The sequence below is a fragment of the Balaenoptera ricei genome, chromosome 7 (assembly GCF_028023285.1).
Source record: "Balaenoptera ricei isolate mBalRic1 chromosome 7, mBalRic1.hap2, whole genome shotgun sequence".
Classification (NCBI taxonomy): domain Eukaryota; kingdom Metazoa; phylum Chordata; class Mammalia; order Artiodactyla; family Balaenopteridae; genus Balaenoptera; species Balaenoptera ricei.
This window is the reverse complement of record NC_082645.1, coordinates 100,559,314-100,581,962: the sequence shown is the minus strand read 5'-3', so window position 1 is coordinate 100,581,962 and position 22,649 is coordinate 100,559,314. Positions and strand designations below refer to the sequence as shown.

General features: G+C 43.9%; 1 protein-coding gene across 1 annotated transcript in view; it reads left to right on the top strand.

The window, feature by feature from the left end:
* MREG (melanoregulin) overlaps window positions 1-22,649 on the top strand; it is a 63,886-nt gene that overhangs the window by 17,569 nt on the left and 23,668 nt on the right. Inside the window, exon 2 of the mRNA XM_059927397.1 lies at window positions 4,868-5,027. Within this exon, the coding sequence (XP_059783380.1) occupies window positions 4,868-5,027 (160 nt within the window). The remainder of the gene's footprint in view (window positions 1-4,867; window positions 5,028-22,649) is intronic.

Sequence of the window (22,649 nt, the reverse complement as noted above, 5' to 3'; positions counted from 1 at the left end):
CCCGATGCTGACCTGCCTACAGGGATTGTAAGTTAAGGCTGAGAGGCGACTGTTTGACATTGGCTGGAGTCACACGTGTATGGGGGTGGTGGGGGGAGAAGAGAGAAAAAGAGAAGACAGAGAGATTGATTGATTGATTGGTTGTGAGAGGGTAGGAGCAACTGCCCAGGGAGGCAGCTGTCTTCTCAAAGCATGCAAAGAAACTGTGGGTTATCAAGCAGATAGGGACTAGCTGATTCTTGGTCAAATGTTGTCTATGACTGATTATTCAGGTGGGTACCGGCCAATGTCTAAACCTCCTGCTCTAGGGAAGTTTTACTGAGCTATGTCCGGGATTTCCTTTAGCATGTTGGGATCACAGCTCAGTTTGTTCCATTTAAGTGTTGGATACTTTTTAATACTTTTAAAGCAGCTACTCTGTGCCTGCCCCGGCCAGGTGATGTGGGATGTGAAAGAAATACTGGGTACAATCCCTGCCCTAGAGGAACATATCAACTTGATGAAGAGACAAGACTCATACAAATGAAACAAACTTAGGGAAAAATAAAAGACCGGTTTTGGAACGTACTCGAGTTTTAGGACCCAGGAGGGATGTGTGCTGTGGTGTCAGCAGCCAGTGGCTGCAGCTCCTGGTGAAAGCTGTGCCCCCGGGGTCTGGATGCCTTGAGGAGAAGCCCCAGGGGAATTTGCCGGTTTGCACAGGGAAACGCTTCACACATGTAGTCGTTATCTGAGCTGCTGTGTTTGTGGGTGTGTCCCCGCCACAGCACTTGGATTCAGTCTCATGACCGTGGCTGCTTGGAGACGCCCCATCGAGGACCTCGTGCTGGGGGGGACTGTCCGCTGGCTGCCTGTCTGGGGAGAAGTCAAACAACTCGTTAGGCTTGTCCCTGCCTGCAAAGTGGGATAGCGTCATCCATCCTTCTGACCTCAGATGGTTGTACAACAGGAGGGATGGAGCGTGGAGGCCCTTGGGTAGAGCACCGTGTGGTTTATCACTGGCTGCAAAATCTATTTAGGCAAAAAGAAGTTGGAGTTAATACTCTTCACGCTCTGACACTGCAGTGCTGCCTGCTCTTGGGAGTTCCGCTTTGTCCCAGTGTTCTCTCTCTCTCTGGACTCCCCTGCTCTCTCCAGGCTGCCTGCCACCCCTGCTCCTTAGGTCAGCCCTTCCCCTGTGGTCTTTCGTCACTCCCTGCTTGTTCCCAGACGCTTCCTCTGATCCCCCGGCTTCTGCAGTGATGGAGATGCACGAGCATTTCTCCCAAGTCTAGATCTCCCGCCCTGTCCTCACTCCTAAGCCCAGATCTTGATCGCTGTCTGCACGTCCTGCAGGCGTGCAGGTCGGGCTTGGCTTCCTCCGAGCCATCCCAGGTAAAGGCATCGCCCTCACAACGGTCAGCACTGACTCCTCTCCTCCCACCTCTGTGCCGCCCGTCACCAGTCACCAGGGCGGCCACGTCTGAGATCCTCTGATGCTGCTGGAACCCATCCTCTCGCAGCTATTCCCCCCTCTCGTTCTCGGGCCCACACCCTCATTCACTCTCACCCCAACCAGTATTTCGAAACGTTTAGAATTAAACATGTACTTATTTAGCGATAGAACTCCACCTTTCCTATGCCCCAAAGAAATCTTCCTTGTAACTCTAACAAATGAGGTTTAAACAGAGCGGCTTCTTTCTCTCTCTGCCCGGGCAGCCCTGCCCATCTCCTGCCCCACTCCTCCCCAACAGTGGCCCCGAGGCCCCCTGACACTAGAAACTCAAAGAACGTGGCAGGAAAGCCACACCTACCCTCTTGTGACAGTTGATTGTGACAGCCTCCTAAGCCATCTCTCTGTTCCTTCTTCGTCCAGGATTGTTTCTGTAAAACCCAGACCTGACAAGGCTCAAAACCGCCTTGATAACTGGTTGCCATTCACAGAACAAAGCCTGAACTCCAGCAGGTCCTCAGTCTGACCCCACATCACCTTTTCTTCCCTCCCTCTGGGCCTGTGTGGTTAGCCCTGTGTGAACACTTGGAACTCCCCAGCCCTGAAGGCACTTTAAGCCTCCGTACACTGCTGGTGCTGTTCCCTCTGCCAGGAACACCTTTCCCCTTGCTTCTCTTCCTGAGGAAAGGCTGTGTACTCCTCAGGTCTGGGTTAGATGTCGTCGCCTCCACGAAACCTTTCTCGAACTTCCTTCTCATCAAGCATAATGTGTCACTCCTTCCCTGTTCCTACAATTTTCTGTTTGCACTTAAAAAAAAAAATTACTTACCTCCTTGCATTATAGTCACACCAGCAGCAGGGACAATGTCCACTTTATTTTCGAGTCCGCAGAGCACCCAGCCCGGCACCAGTATACACTTGTTGAATAAACAAACAACTGAATGAATGAATGAATGAATGAGTTTGACATGCTCGTTAAAGCCCATATGGGCACCAAGGCATCATTTGCCTCCTCTTTCATTGGCTCATCATTCTTAAGAGGAGCGGGCCCCTCTGTACTTCAGCCTTTGCGGCGTCAGGCAGCTAAGGGAAGACAGGGCAGCTCTGAGAACACGGTGGCTGAGCTGCGCCTGGTTCCCTATAAGTCACTCCTTCTCCATAATTCTGGTCACTCTGCCCAGTCTCAGACCCTACACTTCTGAACCTCAGCTAGAGGGATTTGAAAAGCACTTTCCAGCATCCATTTAGGTAGCTGGCCTCCTGCCGGCCTTGGTTCCAAGATCCCATCCCCTCTTTTCCCCCGTTTTCACAGGTGGGCCGTGATTGGCTCTCTCAAGCCTGACCTGTACCCCATCACTCAAGCGCTGAAGCCCTTCCCTTGATGGGAGGGTTCCTGTGCTGAGCCCCAATTTCGTGACCAGGACTTTGCTTTTCGTGGCAAGATCTCCTTAGTGCCAACTTCTGAGTATTTCGTGTTTGTTTAAACCTTAACATTTCCCTTCAGTCCAGCTGTCAGTTACTCTCATCCCTCCTTCCCAGGTGCTGTCTGCTTATCTGGTGTCCACTGTCTGTCCTCATTTGCTGTTCACTCAGGTCACACCTGCAGATGTGTTTGCCACCCCTTGGCCGTGGGGCATCCTAGCTCTGCCTCAGACAAGGGCATCACTCACCATACAGGTGAAGAGCCAGAGAGCTTCTACCCTCTCCTGCTCCCGGATAATGCACTTTTCTTCAGCTGCACACTGTCATTCTGATCTTGATACCGATCCTGTCTCACCCGAGTTACCTCAGCTGCATCTTAATGAATCCCCCAGGTCCACTCTTCACCCCTCTGTAGCATGCTCCACACTTTAGCCAGAAAGATCTTTCAAGACGTAATACTGTTCATGTCACATCACAGTCCTGCTTAAAACCCTTCCTCATCTTACCTCGTTCTTAGGAATAAAGACCACATTTCTGAAGAATGTTAGAAAACACGGCCCTACAAAGCCAGGGGTATCTGGCCCCAATGGCCTCCTCAGCTTCTTTTTTCACTCACTAGCCAACATCCCCCTTCTTCTCATGCATACATCCTGCTTCCTCCCACCCTAGGGCCTTTGAACATGCCATTTCCTTTGTTTGGAACTCTGTTCTTGTCTTTCAGCTTAAAGCTCAAGCACCCCTTTTCCACAATGCCTACCTGTTGCTACCCTCGCTAGCTCTCACCAGCTCCCTGAACTCCTCCTTTATAGCACTTATCACAGTTTGTAATTATATGGTCACGTGATCATTCTTTACTGTGTTTCCCTCTAGTGAGGTCCAAGGACAGGGACCATGTCCGTGCTGCTCACAATTTTATTGAGCCCTGTGATTAACATGGGGTCAGTGCCTCATACACATTATTAGATGACGGGGATAACACCAGCATGATCCTACCTGACCAGTCCCACAGAAGTTAACCAGGTCTGTGTATAAGCATGTCCTAGGGACGATGCTCTGCCACCCAGCTCCTCATAAGCCCGAGCACGGATACTGCCTCATAGAGGGTAAACCATGAAACAAATGTACAACATGGGGCTCCTGAAATCCTTACTCAACCTCCCATATTGTTTATTGAAAGTATTTGGATGTGCATATTTATTACTTAGTTTTCTTGTTGTAGGGAATTTGATAGATACTACATACCATTGCACTCTACATTTACTGCATTTCCTTGAGTTCAGAGCCAGTAAAAAGTTCATCTCTTCATGTTAATTGTCTCCTTCTTTTAATCACATGAGAATTCTACTCCCCATTGGATTTCTTTTTTTCTTTTCTTTTTTTTTTTCTTAACTGCTGGGGTACTCTGTGCTAAATTTCATGCTTAACAGAGTAAAATTACCTTTGCCCAGATATCCTGTTATATCTGTCCTCTGTTGTTTTTATTATTTATTTATTTATTTTTGGCTGCTTTGGGTCTTCATTGCTGTGCGTGGGCTTTCTCTAGTTGCGGCGAGCAGGGGCTACTCTTCATTGCGGTACATGGGCTTCTCATTGTGGTGGCTTCTCTTGTTGCGGAGCATGAACTCTAGGCACGTAGGCTTCAGTAGTTGTAGCTCGCAGGCTCTAGAGCGCAGGCTCAGTAGTTGTGGCGCACGGGTTTAGTTGCTCCACGGCATGCAGGATCTTCCTGGACCAGGGCTCGAACCTGTGTCCCCTGCATTGGCAGGCAGATTCTTAACCACTACGCCACCAGGGAAGTCCCTCTGTTGTTTTTAAAGTGATTTCTTTGTTGTTCTATTGTGTTATGCTTAATTATTAAAGACAATTTAGATTCTTTTGTTAGGAATATATATATATATTTGCATGTTATATAATATACATTTTTATTTATATTATATATTAGCTACATATGATGTATATATCATATATAATATATATTACAAAGCCCTTATATCCCCTTTTTTAATCCCATAGTGGTAACAATCCATATTCTTCCTTTGGAGCCACGCTGGTGAGGGAAGATGAAAAGAATCTGTGGAGCGTGCCTCGCGATGTGTCCCACACAGAGGCAGACGACGACAGGATCCTCTACAATTTGATCGTTGTTCGTAATCAACAGGCCAAAGATTCAGAGGTACGCACCTTTTGAGATCTTGCTGTGTGCAGGTGATAATGTCCAGTGAAAAACAGCAATAATGGAGAAGACCAGCTTAGAATAGAGAAAAGAATGAAGGATGAGATGCGTGAAACATAGGGCAGGTCTTTTAGCAGCATCTAGTTGCTAATTTTAGCTGGTCTTGGTACACCTGTTTAATACACAGATAAGACTGATTTCTAATTGTTACTTTAATGATACAAATTATAGCAGTACGGAAACAGCAAGGCAGTGCTTTTCAGATCGTGAAGATACTTTATGGTCTTAAATGGCTTAACCAGTCCATCTCTAATCTTTCCAGTTGTTTAGCGAGACACCATTAAAGATTCAGACTGAAGGTTGGGAGGTACTTTGCATCATCACTACTTCTGAATTAATGGGACCTGAACTGTTTTTTTTTTCCGTTTGTATCTTCTTAAATTGCACTTATGGATCAAACAGCGTATCTGCCATATGTGAGGTGATTTTTGTGATAAGGCTTGAAACCACTCTTAATGGACTTTTAATCAAAGTCATTGATATGGGAACACCAGAATATTGAAAAGGAGACAACTTCATAAATGAAGAGACAACAGCAAAAGGGATGATGTTTTATTTTCTCCTTTATTCCAAAAGTAGTATTATAGTACTATACATAATACAATATGGTGTTATGTGTATCATTTTCCAAGTAATACAACCTAAGTTTTCTAACTTCTGTGTTCATCTGTTAGTTCTGAGTAGATGCCTATATTAGATATGACTTTATGTTTTCCTTTGTATCATGTAGTAATTGAGAAGAACAGAGACATTTAAAACCTCAGGCTTAGGCTATGAAGAAAAGCACCAGAGTGTGTTGTATGTATGGGAGCAGGGTTATGGCAGGGGGTGTGCCTGTTCCTTATCTAGGTTCCTTTATTTCTGCTAATTAATTGTTAACTGTTTTTCCCCCCGAAAACATGCTTTAGCAGGAGATGATAACTTTAGAAGAGTCCTGTGTCCCGGTCCTTTAATTCTGGTGTGACTTGGGATGCCTTTGGGGGGTTGGAGGTGGGCTGAGAGGTGGGGAATGACAGTTGCCTCTGATTCTTGAGGCCTGGGGGAAGAGTAGGCTGGAGAGTCCTGCAGTGGCTTTGATGAGCATCCTTTCTTGGGTGTGGAGTGCTGGTAGGGACAACTTCTGCTAGATATCCATCACAGCGCTTAACTCAGAGGCATAGCACATTAGTGGCCGTGCACTGCGCTACCCCTGCCTTCCCCTCTGCTACCCCCTCCTCCACTGGTAACATTTAAAGGACATCATAAATGCTGCTCAGGCCAGGAATAGCCATCCTGGCTGCCCTTCCTGAGCATATGGACAGGAATGCTTGCATGACCTTGTTTTCCCTTTAATGGGAAGCATTAATCCTTACCCTGCTGTACTGGGCTGACCAGTTAGGGTTTCTGCTGGTGAGAATGGAACTAGTTCTTCTCTTTTCTTCCTTTTCTTTCTCCACTCTCTGCAAAGCTGGGACAACAATAGGGAAGTGATATATATAGTACACCTTTCTCTGTCTCCCCAGGGCCTCATGCCAGATGTGAAAGGGGCTTGAAGGGTGTTTGCACTGAGCCTGGCAGCTCTCTCTGGAGGAGCTCCTGTCTCTCTGCCCTGTTTGTCTCTACTTTTGAAAAGGCAGTAGAGGAGGCAACGTGAGCTGCAAAGCGCTCTAAATAAGCACAGCTTCCAAAGCGGCCACCGTGTCATTTCTGTGCTGCTCTTGGACCTGTGTGAAGGGCCTTCCAGAAGACTTATTCTTTTTCTTTTTTTTTCTTATTAGCTGAAATTCAATCCTTTATTATTCAGGTACAGAAGAAATAAATAAGAATAGAAGCAATGTCCTTTCTCCCATATTTTCCTCAATATGTTGGAAAAAACCTCTTCTTGATTTGAATACAAGTACACCACTACTTTGTCATCTAGGCCATTTAATGTTGTGTAACATGTATATATACAGCACCTCACATTCATATTTAATGGAGTAGTGTACAGTGAGTGAGTTCCAGATGTAGAAATGTTCTGTACGTAGTTTGACTGGTAAACTTCTCAGTGGCACGGATCATGTCTCTTACACTTTACCTATACTTTGAATGGCTACAGGTCCCATTTTTTTTTTTTTAATAATTCTTTATTTTTATTTATTTATTTTTGGCTGCGTTGGGTCTTCGTTTCTGTGTGAGGGCTTTCTTTAGTTGTGGCGAGCGGGGGCCACTCTTCATCGCGGTGCGCGGGTCTCTCATTGTCACGGCCTCTCTTGTTGCGGAGCACAGGCTCCGGACGCGCAGGCTCAGTAGTTGCGGCTCACGGGCCTAGTTGCTCCGCGGCATGTGGGATCTTCCCAGACCAGGGCTCGAACCCGTGTCCCCTGCATTGGCAGGCAGATTCTCAACCACTGCGCCACCAGGGAAGCCCTACAAGTCCCATTTTTGGGAACTTTTTATAACAGTGATTCTCAAACTTGAGTGTATATAAGAATTACTTTGAAAATAAGTTTCCTGGACCCCATCCCCAGAGATTTTATTTTTTGAATTTTATTTTATTTTTTTATACAGCAGGTTCTTATTAGTTATCTATTTTATACGTATTAGTGTATATATGTCAATCCCAATCTCCCTATTCATCCCACCTCCCCCGCCCCGAAGGCTTTTTCTTCTCCTTGCCTAAGAAATGAAGTCAAGTTTAACTCTAGAGGAACTCTGCAACCAGGACAGGCCGTCAGGTCAATAACATGAAGATGTGATGATGATGATTTTACATGAAATGATGTGAAATGTCTCTGTTCATGGCACTTCCTTTTTTTTTCAGGTGTAAAAAAAAATACATAGACATACACAAGATATATATAAAACATATATTTTAAGGTATGTATGTATACATACATACATAATATATATACATGGTTAAAAAATGTTTCTTATATTTTCTTCCAAAAATTTGCAATGCATATAAAAGCATATACTAATATATTAATATATCTATTCATTTTCCCACAGATTGGATCATACATTACATATCATTCTGCACCCTGCTTTTTTTCCACTTAATAATATATTTTGGACATATTTTCACTTCAACATGTGTAGATTTACCTTAGTGGCTTTGGGGGCTCTCTTGTATTCTCTTGCATGAATTCACTATCATTTATTCAGCCAGTCCCTATAAATATTTAGGTTGATTCAGGTTTTTTGCTATTAGGAGCAGAAGCAATGCTACAGTGGGTATCCGTATATACTTGTATGCCCTGCCATAATTTTTTCAGGAGTAGAATTGCTTGATCAAAGAGTATGTGTGTATTTAAAATGTTGGAATTGTCACAGTGCTTCTTTCTTGGGGGAACCTAGGAAAAACACTTCAGGGTGCAAAACTGACTAACGTTGGGAATTCATACAGTGTTTAAGAGGAGCAGCTGCTAAGCTCCAGATAGCTGTTCGCCATGCTTAGGATGGAATTGCCAGAACTTTGGATTTTTAAGAGAAGCTAAAAATCCAAACTTACATAAAAATGTCCAGATTTTTAAATGATAGTTCACATTCAAAAAATGTGTCAGCTAAACAAAATAACGTTTATGGGCTACTGATATATAAGGAACATTTACAATAAGGACTACTACTACTTAATATTATTGTTATTTTGTTCAGTATGATTGAAAAATGAACTCACCATTGATTTAGAAGGTAGAAGTGGGAAGCTGGGGTTGTTTTAAGTTTGAACATTCATATTGCTTATTTTCTTTTTCATGCAGGGTAAAATTGGTACAAATTTTAATGAAACGGAGGATTTTAGTTTTGAGGGAAAAACAAATTCCACCTACTAAGGAACAAGAAACCCTAGATATTTTTGCATGATACAATTTAGAAGTTCAAGCAAGGCGTTAAGGAAAACTGAACATTATGTTTTTCCTTGAGTAGCAATAGCGTGAAAGACCCAGGAATGTCCATATTTGGAATTCTCTGAAAAATGAAGAGTAATTTCAAAACAGTCTACACTACACCGCCTACATTCCCTTTCTGAATCTGGAGCTGGTGGAGGAAGGCTGCAAATATAGTTAAAGCTACATTCGCTGTGTTGCCCCAAATTGGAAAAAAAATCAGAAAAGAAGATATATAGGAGAGCAAATAATGAAGCAAAGGCATGAACTTAAAATTACTTTCAGTGTCAGAAAATAAAACAGTAACATTATTTAATTCTAATATAACCCACTTTCATTTACACAAGCCTTCAAAAGCTTGAAGACTGTCAGCAGAATAACTGATGCATTTACAGATCTCCAAGTAGTGGAAAAATTTTACTCTTGTCTTTGACTTTGTAAAATACTTTATGTTTAAGAAATAGTAAACAACCTCAAGTCTCCACTCGCTGGACGAGGCTCGCTCTGGTCAGGCCATCTGACTTCTCTATAAGTGGGTGAACACTGGCTATGGTTGGCGATAGAACTGCAAGTTTTACGCCAAGCGTGAAGGAGCAAAATAACAGTGGAAAATTGAAGCAATTCTCTAGATCATTCTGGGCTTCTCAAAAGGCCTTTTTGTTTGGGGTCCAGATGGTCCTGACTGTTGAATGCAACCCTTCTTTATTTGACTTTGCTAGTGACTGTTTGGGTTAGAGGGGGAGGGAATAAAAGCACTCATTAGGATCTGAGAGTCAAGCCTTCTTACCCTCTGTGTTCTAGGTAATAATATTTATGGAGGATTATGTTGGGTGCTGAGCAGTAGCATGCTGCTTAATGCGTGTGTTCCAGGCAAGAACCGAAGCCTCACAGTACCCCTGTGAAAGAGGGATTTTGACACATAAGATCAGAGGCCTTTGGTCATCTGTCCAAGGTGTCGGAGTCGGGGAATTGGGATCGTAGTTCAGTCTGTATGACCTGGAAGCCTGTATGATGGGAAACGCTGCCCCGTCTCTCTATTGAGCTTAGAAAGAGTCTCAGTGGAATCTTTTTGGTCAAAGACAAAGTTATCAAATGGGTGTTAACTTCCTGCTGAGCAGCCGCTCTGGTCTGTGTATTTGTCAACCATTACTCACCCTGCACCAACTGAGTCACCGAGTGGACGACTTTAGTATTTATTTAGTATCAACCTGTATTGGGCAGTGCATGTAACATCCTCTAGGTGACGCTGCTTGGGAATTTGTAATGCCTTGGGCACCATTCTGGGTACAAAAATCTATTGGACTCCACTGGAAGACATCGCTTGTCTGTCTGTGAGGTTCTTTTCTATTCTTTGCCCACCCCCAACTTTAAAAAAATATCTAAGCATTTTTGGATATTAACATTAAGGTAATCCATGTTTCTTACCGAGTAGGTAGCACATCAGAGCTCTGTGTAAGCCAACAAAGTTGAGACAACAAATATTAGAAAACGATGCAGGCAAGGGGAAAATCATTAGATATTCAGTAGCATGTGAGGTGCTGAAAAACATGCGTTTTGGAATTAGACAGTTGGGGATGAGAGTCATACCTCTGCCGTGTCCTAAGATGACACTGAATAGTTATTTAAACTCGGGGAGATCATACTATTTATTGTCCAGTTTGGGACACAGTCACAAGGTCTTAACTAAGAAGAAAGGGGGGTGCTAATATTGAGTATGCCAGGCCAAAGATATAAATTGGGGCTGCCCTAGACAAGCTGGGATATATGATCACCTTTTTAAAAAATTGTGGTAAAATATAAATAACATAAAATTTGGCATCTTAACCATGTTTTAGTGTCAGTTCAGTGGCATTAAGTACATTCACATTGTTGGGAAGCCATCACCACCATCCATCTCCAGGACTTTTCATCTTCCCAAACTAAAACTCCATACCCATTAAACGACAACTCCCTATAACCCCTTCCCCCAGTGCCTGGAAACCACCTTTCTACTTTCTGTCTGTGAATTAGACTACTTTAGGTACCTCATATTAATGGAATCATACAATATTTGTCTTTTTTGTGACTGGCTCACTTCACTTAGCAAAATGTCCTCAAGGTTCATCCATGTTGTAGCATGTGTTAGAATTTCCTTCCTTTTTAAAGCTGAATAATATTCTATTGTATGTATAAACCACATTTTGTTTATTCATTCTTCTGTCACCAGGCACTTGTGTTGCTTCCAACTTTTGGCCAATGTGAGCAATGCTGCTATGAACGTGGGTGTACAAATATTTGTTTGAGTCCCTGATTTAAATTCTTTTGGGTATATACCCAGAAGTGGCATTGCTGGATCATATGGTAATTCTATGTTTAATTTTTTGAGGAACCGCCATACTGTCTTCCACAATGTCTGCACCATTTTACATTCCCAACAGCAAGACATGAGAGTTCTAATTTATCCACATCCTCACCAACACTTGTTATTAAGATCACCTTTCTTAACCTCTAAACTGATCAATAAAACAGCTGATGACGTCATATTGATCAGTTTTCACATCCACATAGAGTAGAGACAGTTGAAACTGTGGGCCAGTCACCGCCACTGAATATCAGCGTTAGGGATGTAAACCCGGAAGAGGCTGGTATCTTGACAGAGCCTCTCTCTGAGCTGCCTGTCCGTGGACGGGAAATAGACAGGTCAGAAAACTTGGGGAGCTCTTTGTACCTGAATTCTATTCTGTTTTTTTCCAAGCATCCATATACTAAAATGCAATGGCCAGGCCCTGGTTCTTTTACTGCCCTTTAGATTCTGTCCTCATTGGCCCCCTTCCCCTGGAGCCCCAGAAAGATAGTAGATAATACACCTTGGGAGTACTGGCAGGTCAGTGACAGAGAGGGTGGACAACACATTGGGGACCTCCAGGAAGATGCAGTGCCTGTAGGAGAAGGGCAGGGAGCTGGCCATCTCTTTCCATTGCTAGAACTTCACTGTTGCAGTAACAGGTTGCTGCACCTCTGGGTTTTCTGAGTTATTGTGCTTGTGATGGTGAATTTCCAGAAGGCAGACCACATGTTTATTGGCACGCATATGCAGTGCCAATAATTCACTGATAAAGAATTCTATCTCTCCATTAGTTTTTTTTACAACTTGCATAAACCAGTTGGGCCTGAGAAGAAACAGAAACCATAAAGCTGCCTCAAGAGTTGTATTTTTTTTAACTTATAGTTGACTAGTTGTAAATTTGAAACACAGGGATTAATACCAAGTTAAGCCTCCAGTGACCTACCTCAGTGATGGCTTTGGCTTTTTCTAGAACAAGTGAGATCAGCAGAAATGCCTGCCTGTCACAGAGTCAGGGTGCCTCCTCCATGCATTGCCTGGATTTCCACAGCAGTCTTTTGATGTAGATGAGTTATTTATTAAAAAGAGAGTGAGAGAGAGACCCGAAGAGGTTTCGTCTTCTTGATAGTGTCCAGAAATGGGCTTCTGACTCAGGGTTCGATGCCTTCCCTTTGGGGTGGAGAAGGAAAGCTAGAAGGATCTGAGGATTTAGAGCAGATAGCTGAATGCTTTTCTTTGTCCTTTATTTTAAATGTGAGCAGGAATAATCATGTGGTAAAAGAAGCTTATAGGCCTAGAACTCTATAGAAAAAAAAAAAAAAGGCACTTTCCAACTTATTTCCCTCTTTAGAAAACACCAATGTGTGATTGATTTTTCAAATGTATCTGTGCTATTTTATATACAGGATTTGTTTCAACAAAAGTTCAAGTTCTGCCTGATGTGTCTATTTATTGGTTAATTTTATTAAAAACAATGTGTCTAATGTTCAGTTAGGCAGGCTTGGTTTGAAATGAGTGTTTTCAGTTCTCTATATCCCTGAGAGTCTAATATTTTTTAGTCTTGATGTTAATTTAGGGTCAACAATGTAGAAAACTCTTTTCTGTCCTTCCTACATCCCCTGCCTCTCAACTCAATAGGAGGACGAACTGATTTCTATTGCCATTAAGTTAGAATTTCTGGTTTCATCAAAGTAAGGACCCACTTTGAGTTTCACAACTATTCTTAGGTCAACACAATGGGCATGTTCATGAGGGAGCCTGGTTGGTTGTTCATGCAAAGCTCACAGGCTTGTGATACTATGGGTGTGTCACTTCTGCCCCAGATCTAGTAATCGGCTTTACAGGTCTCTGAACTTGATTTTCTCAGGGCACATAGAGCTACTTGAACTTAGGGAGTGTATTAGAGAAACAGATCCAACAGGCTGGGCTGTGTGTGTGTATCTATCTCTATAGCTCTTTATCTGTATACTTATACCTATACCTGTCTCTCTCTATTTCTCTATCTTATCTATCTCTATCATTCTGTCATCCCTATCTATCTATCTATCTATCATCTGTCTATTTACATTTTTTTAAAGGAATTGGCTCACACAATTGTGGAGGCTTGGTGAATCCAGAATCTGATGGGGGAAGCCAGCAGGCTGGAGACTTAGGGAATAGTTGCAATTCAAGTTCAAAGGCAGAATTCCTTCCCGCAGAGAGGAGGTCAATCTTTGTTTTATTAGAGCCTTCTAGTGATTAGGTAGGGCCCACCCACATTATAGAGAGTAATCCGCTTTACTTGGAGTGTACTAATTTAAATATTAATCTCATCCACAAAACACCTTCACAGAAACATCCAGAATAATGACTGACCAAATATCTGGGCACTGTGGCCCAGCCAAGTTGGAACATAAAATGAACCATCATAGTGGATTTTACTAATGCTAATCAAATTCGCAAGAGACTGCCGTATAAACCCAAGTGCACATAACCATTTGATGGGCCATAAACTTGACTGGTCCGTCCAGCCTCTCCCCTATAATGAAATATGGAAACTAGTGACCACACTAGAAGGTGACTGGGAAAGAGGGATCAGGGATCGATGGCAACTGCCATCTATGGAACACTTACTGTATACCTGATGCTGCTCTAAGTATGTTACGTATACAGTGTTTACTGCTGTTGGCCTCCAGATGTGATAACCTGGTGCTTTCATCTCCAGTATAAAGCTACTCCTGTGATTTGGTTAGGACACCCTGCCCCTTGATGGTGGTAGATAGAGGTTTCTGAACATCACCCCCAGGTGAACTGTAGCTTCAGGAACTGGACACAGGCAGGGATTCGGGAGGGCAGGCAGCAGAATATGGAATCAAGGGAAATCCAGAACCGTATAATATTAGACGAATCTGTGACTGAGACCAAGAGAGATATTTCGAATAAAGGCTCAAATTGAAGGGGCTAGGCAGTTACCCAAACAGAGCCAGCAGATTAGCAGTGGAAGATAGGGATCTCTAGACATCGAAGTCCGAAGTCCGAGTGAAATAATCTGTGTAGATTATTGCAGTAGAATTTAATGCATTGCCAAGGCTCGGCAAGTCCTACTATCCCATTTTCTCCCGTGGAACCTCTTGACTATTTCCCCAGTCCAATAATGATGTCATCTCTGTTGCCCATGGACAGCTACACCTCTCCAGTTGAAGGCACATTCATTTTCTTGATTTATTATTTAATATATAAAGCTGGACTGAAGGCATAGAAACTGATGAGGCTATTGAGCTTTGAGGAATCTCTGCCCAGACTGTGGCAGCATTCAGTAGAGTTCTACATTTTCCTCTTGGCTGAGACACAAGAGAGCCCAGGGGAAGTGGTGGCCTCAGAGTGGTATCCCTTGTGATCAAAATAGCTCCTTTGCTTCCTCAACAGTTGTTTTGGCCCCATTCACTGATCTGAAATTCTTTTAAGGTGGAGCAGCCTAGATACATATTTAAAATATTTATTTATTTGGCTGCACCGGGTGTTAGTTGCGGCATGTGGCCTCTAGTTCCCTGATCAGGGATCAAACCCGGGCTCCCTGCATTGGGAGCGCGGAGTCTTAGCCACTGGACCACCAGGGAAGTCCCTGGAGTAGCCTAAATATTGAATCTAAGTTACATCAACTCATCCGACAGTTCCGGTGTTTGCACTCCATCCTATGGATATTCTCACACAGTTAAACAAAGATATGCATTCTCTGCAGTAGTGTTTTGAAAAGTCAAAATCTGGAAATAAAAATATTTGATGAAGGTACTGGTTAAAAAAATAACAGGGTAGGATTTATAGATACTGGCTTGGAAAGATAGTTATGATCTATTGCTAAGTGGGCATGTATAATATTATCCCATTTGTGTAGAAAGAGATCCCATTTGTATAAAAGCATATGTATGCTAGTATATAGCAATAAAATTTCTTCATAGGAAGGTTACCTATGAACTTTTTTTAGCCTTGGTGACCACTGGGGAGTAGAAGTGGATGGAGAAAGGGATGCTTTTACTTTCTTTTAACTTTGTGGTCTTCTGTACTGTTTGAAAGCAATTTTAGACTATAGGTGTGTATTGCTTCTGTATACATATACTTCGTATAAAATAATTATTTCACAGCACACTTTGTGGTGGCTATTTCCTTAGGTCTTTCTAATCTGTCTTGTTTTAGTGTGGGTATGTTGGAGAAAGGGGAAGGGGTGGGAAGAAGGAGGGAGGGAGGAAGAGAGAGAGAAAAAGAGAGATTAAGAGAGAGAAAATGAGAGTTAGTTTCGGAGGACTGGAGCACACTTTGAGGAATCCTGCCAGAATGGACTGAATGGCAGAATGTGCATGAAGCAGTCAGCTGGTTTTATCTTTTTAACATTATAAGATTCATCTAATAAATCAGGCTCTTTCTCTGAAGCTCTCCTCCCCTCCAGCTGCCTGTGAATTCACATGGTAATTAACAGAGCCGTATTTGTACTATTCTTCCCCACCTGCCCCACCACCCTGCCCCCGCCTCTTCCTTTGATTGGTCTTGTTCATCTTAGAATCACTGAAAATGGCTCTTAATTGCACAGAGCCCGCGAGAGCCCTGGATACTGGCGCGCTGGGTCTCCACGGTGTGAATGTGCTCAGCTGGGGAATCTCTGAAGCCTTACGAGGAGTCCTCCATAAGTACAGCTTTTTGGTTCTGAGTGGATGCCGAGGGGGAATGGCAGCACCTGCCCGGTTCTGATGGGGGCCCAGATCTGTGGCTTTTCAGTCCTAAAATCACCAGAGTGTTCTGGAAGGAGACCGTATTTTTCTTGACATGAAACCACCCTTCCATTTAGGTACCCAGTCCCTGGGTACCTGTTGTCACATAATCATTACACCATGCTGTATACCGCCCTGGAGGGAGCTGTGCCCTTTGATGGTTTTGCAATAGGAGAGGCAGGTCAGGTGGCTTATGAATACAAACTGAGTCTACCCTCTTGAAATAATCGTCCTGTTTAATTAGAAATGAGGTGAGGTAAAGTCACATCCAAGCTTGTTTACCACGTTGCTGTTGTCATTGTTATTATTAAGTAATTTGGAGCCCGAACCTAGCGATTATCATACTAAGGGAAGTAAGTCAGACAGAGAAAGACAAGTTATCATATGATATCACTCATATGTGGAATCTAATTTTAAAAAAGATACAAATGAACTTATTTATAAAACAGAATCAGACTTATGGATATCGAAAACAAACTTATGGGTACCAAAGGGGAAATGCGGGGTGGGGGGAATAAATCAGGAGCGTGGGAGGAACACGCACACACTGCTATATATAAGATAGATGACTGACGGGGACCTACTGTATAGCACAGGGAACTCTACCCAATATTCTGTGATAACCTATATGAGAAAGGAATCTAAAAAAGAATGAATATATGTATATGTATAACTGAATCACTTCGCTGTACACCTGAAACTAACACAACATTGTAAATCAATTATACTCCAATAAAATTAAAATATTTAAAAAAATAAAGTAAGCGTAGACAGAGCTTAAAAACATAAACAACTTGGAGCCAGGTTCGGTGGACCTGAGCCACAGTTCACCTCATTCCTTCTACACGGACGCAGTTTGCGGTAGGAGACCACACACAGGTGGGCAGGGTGTGTTTGGACCCCATGTTGTCAGTCCTGGCTGTGGCTCCAAGAACCGGAAGATCTACGTGCTTCTGCTGCTTCCCCAGGTCCAGATGCTGGACAGTCAGCAGGGAGGGGCGAGCAGGAGGAAGTCCTCATAGATACTTTTTGTTTCATTGTGCAGCCGAATGTACTTGTCTCTTGGCACTGAATTTTATTCTTACTTTATTTTGCCAGCCTTGGCGAGTTTACCAGGAAGTTTTGAAACCAGGTACAAGGGGTGGAGATAAACCCCCCCCCCCCCCCCCCCGCTGTTGAGTTTGTTGTTAAACACAGGACATGCTCTGGGACGTGAGCTTTTACCCGTTGGTCCCTGTCTCTTTGCCAGCACAAAAGGACTCCGAGGAAAGCTATGAGTGGGAATGGCAGCAGCTTGTAAGAAGAGAGACCTTCTGACCGAGGACTGGTCAGGGTGCCTGCTCTTCCAGCCCGGTCTTGACAATCGGCAAAAATACGTTTCAAAATGCCCTCTGTCGTCTTGTACTGCGTAGACTGTCATCTGTCTAAAGTCAGAGAGGTTTCCGTATTTTTTCTACTGGGAAATGACTGTAGGCCATGCTTTTAAGCCACCACCCATTTGCTTCTCTAGGCAGACGTCTGGAGGGAAGGGGTAATGTGTCAGGATGCGGCGGACTGTCTGGGGTAGGACTGAGCTACCCAAGGATGTATTGTCACCCGCAAGATGGGCGGAAGGCTGCAGAACCCTCCTCCCTGCCTTTCCGGGGCCCCCATTGACTTCTGGAGGGCCCCCCCACCAGGGTTCTTCTCATGTTACCCTATGGCTGTGTCCCCTTTGTTGGCTCCTCATCAAGCCTGCCCCAGCCCTCTCCAAGTATCCCATCACTAACATTTTCTCTCCCATCTTTCCACCCAATTAAATGTCCATTTACTCTGTGTAGGCTCAGCTTAACTGGAAGTTAAAAAGAAGCAGGTGTTAGTTCAAAACCAGAGGAATTCAGTGAAGGGTATGAATGATTTAAGGAGGCACTTGGGAACCCAAACTCATCATCCCTGGGGAAATCTGAGGAAGAGGAGAGGTTTTTCTGAGCAGAGAGGCCAGCTCAGCTCAGTGGTCTCCTGCCGGGCTTCCAGATGTATTCATGCCTATTGTCACTGTGATTTCCGGTCTTTCCTGAATTGGGGTTGGAGCAGCCTCGTCTCGTTGGAAACACTGCCAGAAACTCGCCCTGTGAGATTCCTGGGATGGGGACAGAGTCCTGCGTGTGAGGGCCCTGAGGGTGGAGGCCAAGGCACTGGATGAGCCAGACTGCTTCTTGTCCCAGAGGATTTTGTGGGGCCCAAGGCCTGAATTGTTGAAAGGGGTGGGCCTGGGCATGAGCTGGCAGTCAGCATCAAGCACAACAAGCACAGCCTTGAGTTGCACACGAATGTGGTCAATGAGCCGGAGGTGCCTGGACGGCTTAGCAGTCTGACTCAGGGCAGGTAAGGGGGGGGGCATTTGAGAAACAATCCCCCTTCGAGCTGGCAGATCCTCTGCTGATGTTGAAACACTGGCTGCCGTTCTTACCACTCACTCTGCCTGTTCCTCTGCCCTAGTTTGGAAAGGTCTTTCCTTCCTCTCCTGTTTCTCCTGCTCCTGGCTCTTCTTCCAGCCGAGGGCAGGGCTTTGTAAAACACCCAGGTGGGGAAACAAGCAGAACCTGCTTTTTCATCCATCCTTTCCTCCATTTTGCTTGCTCATATTTTCACCTCTGTCTGTGCTTGTCTTTAAAGTGAACGTCTCAGCCGATGCTGGGTAAGATTTAGTCATTGAGAGGAACTCGGTCAGGTCCAAATGTATCTAGGCTTTTGATTGCTGAATGTTCAAAAACACAGCGTTTCATTGATGCTTCAGTCCTCGCCTTCGTATTTTAATCCATGACATGGCATGTATCTTTTGCCTGCTTTAAAGTGATGTTTGGGGGATAGAAAGCACCTTTGACTATATAGCAAAAGGCACGTACTGAAATGTTTCAGAGTGATGGTTTTCTATTGTGTGGACTGCAGTTGGCACTACTGCTTTTTTAACCAATCATGGCAGCTGACACTGTGCTTCTGGCAAACATCCTCTTCTTTTTTTTTTTTAAATAAATTTATTTATTTATTTATTTAGGCTGCATTGGGGTTTCTTTTATTTTTTTTAGTTTTTAACATTTTTATTGGAGTATAATTGCTTTACAATGGTGTGTTAGTTTCTGCTTTATAACAAAGTGAATCAGTTATACATATACATATATCCCCATATCTCTTTCCTCTTGCGTCTCCCTCCCTATCCCACCCTTCTAGCTGGTCACAAAGCACTGAGCTGATCTCCCTGTGCTATGCGACTGCTTCCCACTAGCTATCTATTTTACATTTGGTAGTGTATATATGTCCATATATACACTACCACTCTCTCACTTTGTCCCAGCTTACCCTTCCCCCTCCCCATGTCCTCAAGTCCATTCTCTAGTAGGTCTGCGTCTTTATTTCTGTCTTAACATCCTCTTCTTAAAAGGTCACCGGTCATATTGGATTAGGGCTCACCCTAGTGATCATTACTAATGATCTTGGTTACTTCTGTAAAGACACTGTCTTCCAATAAGGTCCCATTCTGAGGCACCGGACATCAGCATATACATTTTGGGGGGACACAAGTCAACCCGTAATTGTAGGCACGCCACTGATAGGATTAAAAATACTTACTTTGTTTGGTGGTCAGATGTAGACCCTGTGGGTGTAGTGTGTTTAAAGAGTCTGCCCTCAGGGAGCTTACATTCTATTGAAGGGAGACGGACAACAAATAACTATAATGTAGGTTGTTTAGGGGCAGAAAAATTTTCCCTTCCTTCTAGGTTCTTTGGCTGGTCTAATAATTAAATTGATATAAGACAGATTAACAGGAGAAAAACAAACTTAATTATGTATATACAGGATTCCCATAAAGATGTGAAGACATAATTGACGCTTATGTAACATCCTGAGCTAAGGAAAGGGGTAGGCGTCCAGGGGTACAAAGGGGAGGAAAACCATTCATGGGAAGGCAGAGGAGATGTTTGAAAAACAAAAGTTTCCCTGTTATGCAGGTAAGTTTCCTAGATAAAAAATGATTATGGATACAGGCCCACTTTCTAATATAAATTTAGGCAGTTGAGGGGGAGGTAAATGTTCATTGCAGCTCTATTTACAATAGTCAGGACATGGAAGCAACCTAAGTGTCCATCGACAGATGAATGGATAAAGAAGATGTGGCACATATATACAATGGAATATTACTCAGCCATCAAAAGAAACAAAATTGAGTTATTTGTAGTGAGGTGGATGGACCTAGAGTCTGTCATACAGAGTGAAGTAAGTCAGAAAGAGAAAAACAAATACCGTATGCTAACACATATATATGGAATCTAAGAAAAAAAAAAAAAAAGGTCCTGAAGAACCTAGGGGCAAGATGGGAATAAAGACACAGACTTATTAGAGAATGGACTTGAAGATATGGGGAGGGGGAAGGGTAAGCTGTGACAAAGTGAGAGAGTGGCATGGACATATATACACTACCAAACGTAAAATAGGTAGCTAGTAGGAAGCAGCTGCATAGCATAGGGAGATCAGCTCGGTGCTTTGTGACCACCTAGAGGGGTGGGATAGGGAGGGTGGGAGGGAGGGAGACGCAAGAGGGAAGAGATATGGGAACATATGTATATGTATAACTGATTCACTTTGTTATAAAGCAGAAACTAACACACCATTGTAAAGCAATTATACTCCCACAAATATGTTTAAAAAAAAAAAAAGTCCACATAAGCCACTGTCAAACCTAAAAAAAAAAGAGCTTTTCCTGAATCTGCTGGGTTTTGATTGCCTTTAGCTCAAAATAATCCTTATGCCAAAGATGCGTATTTTGGGGTAACAAAACCTGCTCCCTTTTGGCTGTGATAAGCACTTTGAAGAAAAATAAGATAATATGAGGGGACAGAAAGTGACTTTGGGCTGGGGAGCAGAGACCTGAATGAGGTGGGAAATGAGCCTTATGAAGGGCATCCCAGGCAGAGGAAGCAGCACGTGTGGAGGCTCTGAGGCAGGGACGAGCGTGGTGTGTGCCGGGGACAGCAAGGAGGCCAGAGTGGCTGCCGCAGAGGGAGCAAGGGAAGGAGCTGTGCGGTGTGACCCTGAGCAAACTGGCGAGGACCAGACCACGAAGGCCCGGTAGGCACAGTGAGGGTTTTGGATTTTGTCCTAAGAGGGGTGGGGAGTTCTTTCGAACTAATCAAGTAGAAAATGCTTATTTGTCCCTTTGCAAGATCTGTTCTTCTCCTCTGGCCCCGGTTACTTCTAATCTGGGCAGCTCACATTCCCTGGGAGTCCTGAGCAGGCCTGGCCTTACACCATGCCTCCGCCTCCCTGTTGGGAGATACATCTCCAGGGGTCTCTTGGTCTCTGCACACATTGTGAGCAGAGGCACTGTCTGCCCTTTGTCTGGACTGTCTTTTCAAGGGTGTTTTCATAGTGAACAGCCTTGGGACGTATAGCTAGTTCTCCCTCTGGAGCAAAGGGCAGGCAGGCCTATCCCATTATAAAAGGTCAGGTTCCCTGAGTTTAGGGTTCCACGTGCAAATGATGCACACGCAGGCATCATCTGGCCCTCTTCGCGTTACTGTGTGGGATCTGGCATGAAGAATGCTGATCTGGGGACTTCCCTGGTGGCACAGTGGTTAAGAACCCGCCTGCCAATGCATGGGACGCGGGTTCGAGCCCTGGTCTGGGAAGATCCCACGTGCCGTGGAGCAACTAAGTCCATGCACCACAACTACTGAGCCTGTGCTCTAGAGCCCGTGAGCCACAACTACTGAAGCCTGCATGCCTAGAGCCCATGCTCTGGAACAAGAGAAGCCACCAAAATGAGAAGCCCACGCACCACAACGAAGAGTAGCCCCTGTTTGCCACAGCTAGAGAAAGCCTGCACGCAGCAACGAAGACCCAATGCAGCTGAAATGTAAATTAATTAATTAATTAATTTAAAAAAAAAAAAAGAATGCTGATCTGCTATTGCCGAGTCCTTTGTCTCTGAGCCTGGAGTCTCATGTCTTTTGCCAGCACCCATGAAACTGTGACAGGAGACCAGACCGTATTAGCTTGTTAGCTTGTTAGTCAAATCTCGTATGCTTCACAATTCTTGACACCCTTAAAATAGCTTTCATGTTGGCATCATGACTGAGAGCTTGACCTGGGTCAGTGCTTTGGTGTATGTGTGTGGTTTTTAAACTTTTTTCTGTTATTTTTGGAACCCTGACCCCACCCCGAATGAAATCTACCAGAAAACTGATCAAATTAAAGCTGCCTTGGTCTAAGTAAAGGCAAGAACCTAGATTCCCCATCTCAGGAAGTCCCCCAGGCATCTTTGGAAAAGCCACCCAACATAATTTCAAAAACACTGTGTTGACCTACTAAAGGCCCCTTTAAAACTCAAATTTGATATCTGATAGCAATAATACATTAATTCTTATCAGAGACAGATCAGTTATGTCTTAGCAAAAAATTAATTTCCCAGTCATAAATAGGTCAGCACAAATTCGTTTTTTTAAGGAATGAGTTCCAGGTTTAATAAGTTTCAGTTACAGGATATGGAGGGGGAGGTTGGGAGAGGGGGGCACTGCAGTGGTGGGCCCTGGGCATTTGGGCAGGGCTGTAAGGGAGAACGCTATAAACCAGAGGTGCTGAGAAGATAGTAGATGATAAATCACATCACATTTGAACTACT